The following is a 9,418-nucleotide window of genomic DNA, read 5'->3' as shown; positions in this document are numbered from 1 at the left end:
CGAGTCTGTATTTACTGAGCAAGCCCCTTTTAAAGTGCGTGTCGGGATTTCGCTCACAATCTTTCTCTGCGAAAAAACGTTCTCAAAAGGCATCAACTTTAGTGGCCAGTTGGCAGCTTCACCACTTTAAAAGAAAGACGTTCAATACTCATCCCTTCTTTCAATTTACATTCAGGCGTATTTTTAAAATGCCCAGTTGCAAACGCACTGCAGATGTGCGCTGGTAGTTACATGAACGTAGACTGCGAACGCGCATTCCCCAACTGTACTGAGCTGCTCTACTAGTGTGACTTGAGGCGAGCTAGACTCCAGCTTTGTAATGTGCCCATGTTGTACCGTAAACAAAGATAAACCCTCTAGAAAAAAAATAAAGGCACAACGCAAGATCAGAAATGGAAGAAAAATACATCAATACTTTTATTCATTATTTTGTCTTTAAACAATTTTCTGTTGCATTCTTTTTGATATTGTACACTTTCACACTCAGTAATTTGTAAAAATGCATGTAGTGTGTATAAAAAAGGGCACCACCAAAATAATGACAATTAGTCCAGACACACACACACACACACACACACACACACACACACACATACATAAAATGTATTCTCCATCTGTAAGATTCCAAATATGTATACATACACATTTATATATAAAATACATTTTAAAAGTGATGGTTATTTGCTTTATATATGGTCACATCTGCACTCTTTGTTCTAACTATTTTTTTTTGCAATGACTCCATAAAAGGTTTCATGTAAAAAAAAAAGAAAAGAAAAAAAAGGGAAAAATCTGCAAGTCTTTCACAGAAAGACTCAGGAAAGGCAACAATGTCATTCACTACTGCCCTGCCTCTGTTGAATAAGAGAAAAAGAACAAATGAGTAACTTTCCTCTCAGTGACGTTCAAAATCAAACACTGCTAGCAAAAACAATTGTACCTGAAGACCAAAAGCAGGAGTGACATAAGGATGGAAAAAAATAAAGTAGTCATTACTGAAAAAGTTGTAACTTTACCAGATGTGTGTGGATATTAGTCTCACTCAAAGCTGGACACAATGAAAATAAAATCTTTTCAACTCGGTGTCAACCAGAGAATCTGAATTCGTTCTTATGGTTGGTGTCAGTGATCTGAAATGGTCATCATTTACTCCCATCAAAGGAAATTGAAAAGGGGGCAGGGGGAGGAAGAGGAGTCTTCATTGGCTTGTGTGAATTCATTGACATTTCTTTCAGAGGTTCTCCGCACTGGTCTCTCGTCAGCCTTGTAGACGCCAATCTCTATGTGACCATCATGGTATAGTCCAGCACATTATGGTTCTCTGTGCTTTTCTATTCAAAATCAGTTTCTATTCAGTATTTCTACTGTTCATCTTCATTGTACTTCAGTCCATTGCAAGCAAATGAACGGCAAAAATCACAGACTGTTCAAATAGTCCACGCTAAAAATAACACTTTCACCATCCTCAAATCCTCAAGACAGCACTGAGGGGGTAACCAAACAAAAAACAATTCCCTAGAGAAGCTGTTAAATATTTTAATATATCTTTCCACTGTGTCAGTGTTCTCAGTGGCAAGTGCCGGCAGATGAAGCGGAGGGGGCTGAAGCGCTCCACAGAGCACAGGCCTCACTGCCAGTCAAAGCTCTGCTCTGTCACGGACATAAATGACCGAGAAGCTGAGAACCACACCATATGAGCGAAAGAAAAGTCGGAGAAATCGTACTAAGACACGATGGGACACAGAATGTAAGAACGGAAAATAATTATGATGATGCTCCTGAGTCCTTTGTAAAGGAAGAAAGCTGAAGATGAATGACAGACTGATACAGAGCTTCAGGTGGCACAACGATGGCCGGTATGTATACAGAAATGTCTTTGACACAGAAATTATGAGAGGTGGGGGGGGTGGCTAGCTCCAGAGACCAGCATAATTTCCATGCAGGCCTGAGCACAGAGGTCCTCCAGCCACAAATAGCTTGGTGCCCGAGTCATCATAGCAATGTGTGTAGACAGCGTTGGGGAAAGAGCTGATATCCGAGAAGTAGCTTCTCCATGTCTCATCATGGTTCTAAGAGCCAAAAAAAATAAACAAACAAAACAAAAGATGGCAAATCTATCAATTTTAACAATGCTGTCTTGTAATCTTTAAAATTTCCATTTAAAAACAAAGGTGGGGGACAAGACCTTATGAACTGGGGCCATGCTACCTCTTTTGTACTCTATGTACAGGAGTGTTGTCTCTCTTTTTTTTTTTAAACTACCACATCATGTAGCCCTGAAATGTTTCTAAATATGCAAGAAAAGGTTCAAATACTATACGAAAAACAGCCCCATACCAGCCAACCTCTCCCCGTGGTGAGTTTAAGGATGCCTTCCGCAGTGCGATTCCGGTACCCGCCGGGTGTGTTAGATGGGCCATCGAGGAAACGCTGGGCCCTGATGTCATAGAAGAGCAGGGAGCCTTGTCCCGTGCCCACCGTCACAATGTGTTCATAGAAGCTGACAGAACGGATACCTGTCCAGATGTTAAACGTGCAAAATTACATAACACAGAAGCTTTGAGAAAAGGAAGGAAAAATTATCATATGTATGGTTAATATTACCACTGCCACGCTCCCTGGAGCTCACAGACTTGATGTTCTGAGAAGATTGCCGAGGGTCGAGGAAAGACACATGAGCCTGGGAGCCGACTGCGTACACGGACCAGTCCAGTCCATACGCAAGACACACGTTCTCCTTGCAGTATGGGAGCTTGGTAGACAGCTCCTGAAAGTCAGAAGTATAAAGGTTACTTCTGTATACAAAAATGTATTTGCCTGATTCTGTGGCACACCTTAACTTCACTTCACTTTGGGACAAATGAAGGTATCCTTAAGACACAGGTAAATTTATTACAGAAGGAAACAAAGAATCATTGCTACTCTACCTTACACAGGTTGTCCTCTGCCTTCCATAAATGAAAATACCCATCCAAGGACACAGCACCCAATTCCTGATGACACGCACGCATATGCACACACACACAGTAACATGAGAAACACGGCAAGGATGGAGGAAAGTATCATTTTAAATTTTTAAACATTTTAAAACGTCACACAATAAGGAGATGAGTCAGACCTTTCGGTTGTTATTAAAGGCTAAGGCCCGCACTTTGCAGTTGTAGGGATGGGTGTACTCCTTAGGAATGTCTTTAAGGGCACGGTGGGAGATGTGGGCGTAGCAGGGGACTCCCTCTTCAGCCTGCTGTTTTGCTGCCAAGTCCAGTACCTCCTCGGACACCTCCCATAGACCCATGGAGCCATCCCGAGAACCTAACAGAAAATGAGCAAGCAAAAACCAAAATTAGCTATCAGATATGCAAAAATCTGAAGGATATGGTCTATATGACAGTACAATGTGTTATTATACATACACATATTATTCATGTGTCATTATAAAAGAAGAGCTTCTAATTATTCAGTGGTAAATTTCTATTGTCTTTATACATTTGATGTATAGGAAAAATCCCTGAAATACAGTACTCAAAAATATTATAGTGTGTGGTTAATCTGACAAATTTGCCATGTCAGTGGCTATATAACACCAGTGTGGAGAGGAACTAAATCATTTATGTAAAAATCTTATTAATTTAATTATATGATTTGAAAGTCACAGGTTTCTGAAATACTAACACTGGCGAACAGTGCTGATGAAGGCAACAATGAGAAAATAAGAAAATTAAAAATGCCACTTGTCAAACCGTCAATTATTTTACTGTACTGAAATATTTTATACTATAATCTCCACATGTTTATAATAACCAATCCTGAGATTATAACTATAAACCTTTCATATGCCCATACATTCAGGTAGTTGTACAGTTTAATAAAGATCACTGCACAAATGTGATTTAAAAATCTTAATGCTGAATAAAAGCTTCTTACCCGACACAGCCATGGTGTCACTGATCCATGCAATGGAAAAGATCCAGTCATTGTGTCCATCCTACCAAAATGAAAACCCCAGTTTGAGAGTTTTAATTTGTATTATTTGGTGTCTTAATGTATTCAAATTTCTCCATTCAACAGTCCTAAATTAAAAATGGCAAAAATCTAAGATTCTACAGCAGGGACACACTCACATCCCCCACACAGACAGGGTCTAGAGTGGGCAGTCGGTAGACAGCCAGGCTGTTTGGGTTATCTCCTCCAGTGGCCAGCAAGGTGCGAGAAGGGTTGAGCTCAATGGCATGGATGCCACAGCCCTGCTGGCTATCCAGACCAGCAGCTGAGCCTGGGCCATGGAAGAGCGGGCCTCCTATCACGCTCATGCCCAGCGAACCTCCTCCCCTCCCCTCCCTGTCCTTCAGCATAGGAATCCGGGTAATCTGCCCCGTGAGGACATCCACCACAAACAGCTAAGCAAGGAAAACCAAGACAACGACGATTAGCACACATCATCAATGACAGATCTCGAATCCAAATCTAATCCCAAATCTTGGAATTATGAGTATTTCAAATATGTTAAAAGATCTTTCCCCAATTAGTTTGGTGCTGCAAGTCATGTAAAAAACAACAAAATACACAAAGTACATGGTAACAAACAAAAATCTCACCGTATTGCACTTGGTCCCGCACACCACCTGACAGTGGTTGAGCCACTGAGAGGCAAACACCTTGTTGAGGCAGCCCAAGGAGAACTCTCGCTCTCGCAGGATTCCTGGGATGCGTCCAGCCGCAAAGCTTCGCAAGCTTCGCTGGAACCTCCACTCATGCTGCTGCTGTGGGCGGAACTCCCGTCCCCGGATAGCGCACACCACGGACTGCCGGCCCTGCCACCACCGCTGGGCATGCCGCGACAAGGATGACACACGGGCACGCTTATACAAAGACTGGCACCAATCAGGCTGGCAGAGAAGGAAAATATAAGCACACATAACAATGCTTTCCTTCTTGAGCATTGTGCAAAATCTTAGCCTATGTGGCATTTCTGTGAATTAGTGACTTCGATTTAAATAGACTATTGCTCTTTAAAGAGTTGTGCAAGTTGAAGTAGCTTTTTCCATCCTTAAAAACACCGAAATGAGGTGAATAAATAAATTTCATAAACTGCTCATTTTTAAACCATCTGCATTCTACACACCTTGAGTAAACGGTGCATTACAAAAGTAGGCCAAGGGAAACAAAAGCATGAAACTATGATTTTGGAAACAAATTTCCATAAGACATAAAACTATATTTAGGGAAACAGGAGTATATAATTTAATAATTCCAACATTTTTTATTAAACCTGTGTTAAATGACATTTAATTATTTCTAACATCACCTACTAGCACTGTCAAAATTAGCCAAAAATTATGCTCAATTATTCCTTCCAAAAAAAGCAAAACAAAAACAAACACTCAAGGCAGACAGCCATGTTAGAAGCTGCTTAGTTTAACTTAATTAAAAACAAAGGACAGTACAAATGCAGACAGTTGAAATTTCATGTTATTTAGTGCTACTGTAGCTCATTTGGTAGAGCAAGTGCCAATACCACCAGGGTCATTGATTGAATTTCTAGGGAGCACATATACAGCCATAGTCATAAATATTCAAGTTGCTCTTGATAACAGCATCTGCCAAATACCACAAATATAAGTATAATCCACAGAAACGCAAAGAATAAGTGCCTAACATGCAAATATTTATAGGCGCATCGACATGCAAACAGACCAACTCACTGGAGGATGATGAGGCTAGATTACCAAGACCCTGTCTACACAACTTGTAATTGGATTCTAACCTTATTAGATCTTAACCATATGCATTTATATTTTGTAGTCAAATGCATCTCTAGCCAGTCATATTGAAATCCAGTTGTTAGTGTGAACTTTTGTTCTTTTCCAGTTGCACTGTGTGTAAATGGAGTACAGCTATTTGCAAAATATAAAATTTGCCTGTTATTGTACACATGGTGTACTAGGAGGGGTTTCATTTGTCAAATGAAGGTCAGACCAGAAGCAGACTGAGCGATTAGATTTTAAGACTTTAAATGCCTATTGGGTGCATTTACACTTGCACTTATGTGAATATTGTTTATCCAGTTTTTAACAAAGTGTAGAATTCACTTTAAATATGATGCATTCAAATATCTATTCTGCAGCTGCAAAATGTAAATTCTTAAAAATGTTCAACCATACATACATAGGTCTATGTGCTGTGCAACCAATCACACTGACCTGTTCACATTTCACTATAGGAATACACAAATTGTGAATTCCAAAATAAATCTGTGGATTCCGAAATGATGTCGGTTATTAATCCTAACAGGATTTCCAAAAACAAACTAAAGAATTTCCAGAAATCACCACACATTAAACACACCTAAATGACCAAGTGCTGACCAGTGCAGAGAGTAGAGGTAGTAAGAAACCGCACAAAGAAGCTGCAGTACCATGAATTATCTGAAGTGCTGCAGCTCCAAAATCACTCACTTCCAATAACTTGTACCTAGTATTTTATTCATATTTAAAAACTAATTATGGCATATTGCTGGAATTGTGTAGCCTAATATTCCAAAAAGCATGAAATTACTGACCTAGATAATAGCTGCCAACTAGGTCAGGGTGGATGTTGGCCTATACACACAAACCTTCAGTCTGAGGACTCAAACACATATAGAGCGAAATAGGTTCAGCAATAACAAAAACGTTTGCAGACACTTATTTAACACTGTAGTTAAACTAAAAAAGTAATCTACAGGCCAACAGCCTGTCTGTCAAATTAACTAAATCACTTCCAAAACAGTCTATAGTGTACATCTTCAGGGAATATCCTGAACATATAATGCTTAAAAAGCTTAGGCTGGGCCTTGAATTCAATTTAGGTGCCATTGCATTTTTTTAAAACCTTCTCCAGTAGCTGCCAATTACCGAACCCAATTACCTACCTAATGTGATGCTGCAATAAGTAGCCTGTGTTATAAACAGCCTGCTATCATAAACAGCTTTTAGTTCACCACCAAATATTTTTTTACATTTAATTTCATAACAGACTGCCTGGTTGAAATGAAGCATATATTTTCATTAAAAACAGAGTGCATAACAGCCCTTCACTCTTCTTCCATCCTATCTTCAAAATCAATTTGCAGTGAGTGCCCTTTGATATCTGAGGAAGCAATCAATCTCTGCAGGTTAACCTCTACTGAAGGCTGTTTTACAACTAAATCTTGTAAATAAAAGTATAAACAACAGCTGTGTACATGTTCTACTAACATTGTGTCTTTAATACAGTACAATGTAGTTTCTCACTTGAATCATCATCTGAGAGTTGTCATTTTTGTTTTTAAACCAGATTGCGTGTTATATTTTGATTTGAAAAATATCATGTTTGCAAGACACTGTGTCCTACCTTCAAACAAAATATGGAATATCAATATGTTGACTGAACATCATAGATGTTGGACAAGTCGTTGATCAGTTGTTTGAAAAGAAGGTTGATCTGTCACACTGAAACTATCGCCACAGATCGGAACCCAAATAATTAACTGAATGTAAATGACACTGCTTCGCTATGTGTATGTGAAAGCTGAGTGCAGAATGTCACTTAATACATTTGTGCAAGTATAGTTTTCCATCTAAATTTTCAATTTCAGCTCCAAGCTTATTATCTAGGCCTGTAGAGCATGCCTGACTCTTTACATTCACAGACATTGACGGAAATCTGTCAATGCTTAAAACGGCTTGCAGTCGAGGACAAAACACTTAGCTAGCCTTAAAATAACTGGATTTTAAGATGGCTGTCCGAAATGACATGATAAAACACCGATGAACCCCACGATCAAAAGGGAACTCATTAGGCCAAATTAGCTGCAATTGGTCGCTTGGCCTTATGCCATGTAGCTACATAACGTTAATGACCAACATAAAAATTGCAGAAAGTATTACCCATTACCAGCTCGACGGCCTTGTCCCTAGCCGACTGTAAAGCTGGCTAAACTTGCTATCGGCTATGGACTTAGGTTAAGTTCGTAGTCTTCAAAGGCTTCACTAGGTAGGTTAACATTATGACACCTACCCAAAAAACTAACTTTATCTTTATCTTGCATATTTACTCCATCTTAGCGGAGATTAATTACTGTTAACAAGCTATCCAACCCTAGGTAACGTTAATAACCTCGCTAGCCATTTAGCTCCCTAGCAAATTTGGATGCAATTACCCACCACTACACATGTGATGATCCATGTATGTGGCTGGCTGGCTGGCTAGATAACTAAAAGACTGCTCGTCCAGTTAATTTAGGTTATGACAACGATAAATCATTTGTTTCGCGTTAACCAAAGGCTAGATGGGTAGGGTTAGTTCAATGACAGCTAGCCTAGCCAGCGTTAGCCATCCTGTTCCATCTACGGCCTATGAACCATACAGCTAGCACTATAAATACCATAACACAAAAACTCACCATTAAACCTTAACAGCAGACATTTTTAATAATTGTCATTTTACCTCTTCGTTTACTTAGCTAGCTTGGCTAGTTGCCGATCTTGCAAGCAGCGCAATAAAGTCGTGTCATATTCCCCAAAAGGTTTGATAGCCAGCTAACCCTGGCTGCCGTTAGTTTGGCTCCAAAACAGCTAGCTTAGCTTAGCTAGTTTAGCTAACCTAGTTATTAGCTGACGAGCTAACCTAGTTAGCTAGCGTCAGTTAACCTAGGCATTTAGCAAGCTAGGCTAACATTAGCTGGCTAGACAACCAGCGCCGACTCAAGACATCAACCCCGTTCCCCCACCTACCTGTTGTTCCTTGAGCTCCACTGCCTTCCTTTTCCTGCTAACTGTTTTTCTCGCCATAATCCGACACACAAAGGTCCCTCACCCACATGGAGGGCAAAGCTAGCGACGCTGGGAGGTGGATCATATAATGGCGATGTGCAAATTCGCTGAGCGGGCTTTGAAGCAGCGCCTTTGCTTCAGTAGTAGACGCTCCCGGACGACGGCAAACGCCTCTACACCCTTGTCAACTGGCTGCTTTGGTGTTCACCAAAAAAAACGTTTATGTCGCTAGAGGAGCTGGACGAGAACTCACTCCTCCCCTACGTCGTCGGACAGTGCCGTTCACCTTCCTCTTCACCTTCCTCTACCTCCCCCCCGGTTCCTTAGCGAGCGCGTCACCAACGGCAGCGGCGGACGGACACGCGCAGCCGTGCTCGACTCAAACAACAACAACGCTCGCGTGTACGCGCGTCAGCACGCGTCAACACGCGTAAAACGTGCGCATATTTTACCCGACCTGACAGATGACGGTTACTACTACCAACACGGCAATTTGTTTATCTTCTCACCCAACATGTCCGAATGTACTTTTAGAATAATTGGGACTGGAATTTATATGAACTGATGAGTAAGAGTATTAAGTGCGGAAAAACAAATTACCCCCGAGAAGATTTTTCTCGCCCTAT

General features: G+C 40.6%; 1 protein-coding gene across 1 annotated transcript; it reads right to left on the bottom strand.

Annotated features, from left to right (window-relative positions):
- Positions 1-393: 393 nt before the first annotated feature.
- On the bottom strand, positions 394-9,148 carry dcaf12 (DDB1 and CUL4 associated factor 12). The gene is made up of 9 exons (XM_027003693.3): positions 8,754-9,148; positions 4,596-4,886; positions 4,122-4,397; positions 3,925-3,985; positions 3,119-3,312; positions 2,928-2,993; positions 2,605-2,767; positions 2,338-2,516; positions 394-2,069 (listed from the first exon to the last, which is right to left on the bottom strand). Exons 1-9 carry the CDS (start codon positions 8,808-8,810, stop codon positions 1,911-1,913), a joined length of 1,446 nt encoding a protein of 481 aa, XP_026859494.2. The 5' UTR covers positions 8,811-9,148; the 3' UTR covers positions 394-1,910.
- Between the last annotated feature and the right edge of the window lie 270 nt (positions 9,149-9,418).

The sequence above is a fragment of the Electrophorus electricus genome, chromosome 8, assembly GCF_041902795.1.
Source record: "Electrophorus electricus isolate QZ-2024a chromosome 8, ASM4190279v1, whole genome shotgun sequence".
NCBI lineage: Eukaryota > Metazoa > Chordata > Actinopteri > Gymnotiformes > Gymnotidae > Electrophorus > Electrophorus electricus.
This window is presented reverse-complemented; position numbering and strand designations above follow the sequence as displayed.

Coding starts and splice junctions, on each gene's coding strand:
- dcaf12 (XM_027003693.3), bottom strand. CDS start 8,810: ATGGCGAGAAAAACAGTTAGCAGGAAAAGGAAGGCAGTGGAGCTCAAG. Junction 3,986..4,121: donor ACCCTGTCTGTGTGGGGGAT/GTGAGTGTGTCC, acceptor TCATTTTGGTAG/GATGGACACAATGACTGGAT. Junction 2,070..2,337: donor CCACGGGGAGAGGTTGGCTG/GTATGGGGCTGT, acceptor TTTGGCTCTTAG/AACCATGATGAGACATGGAG.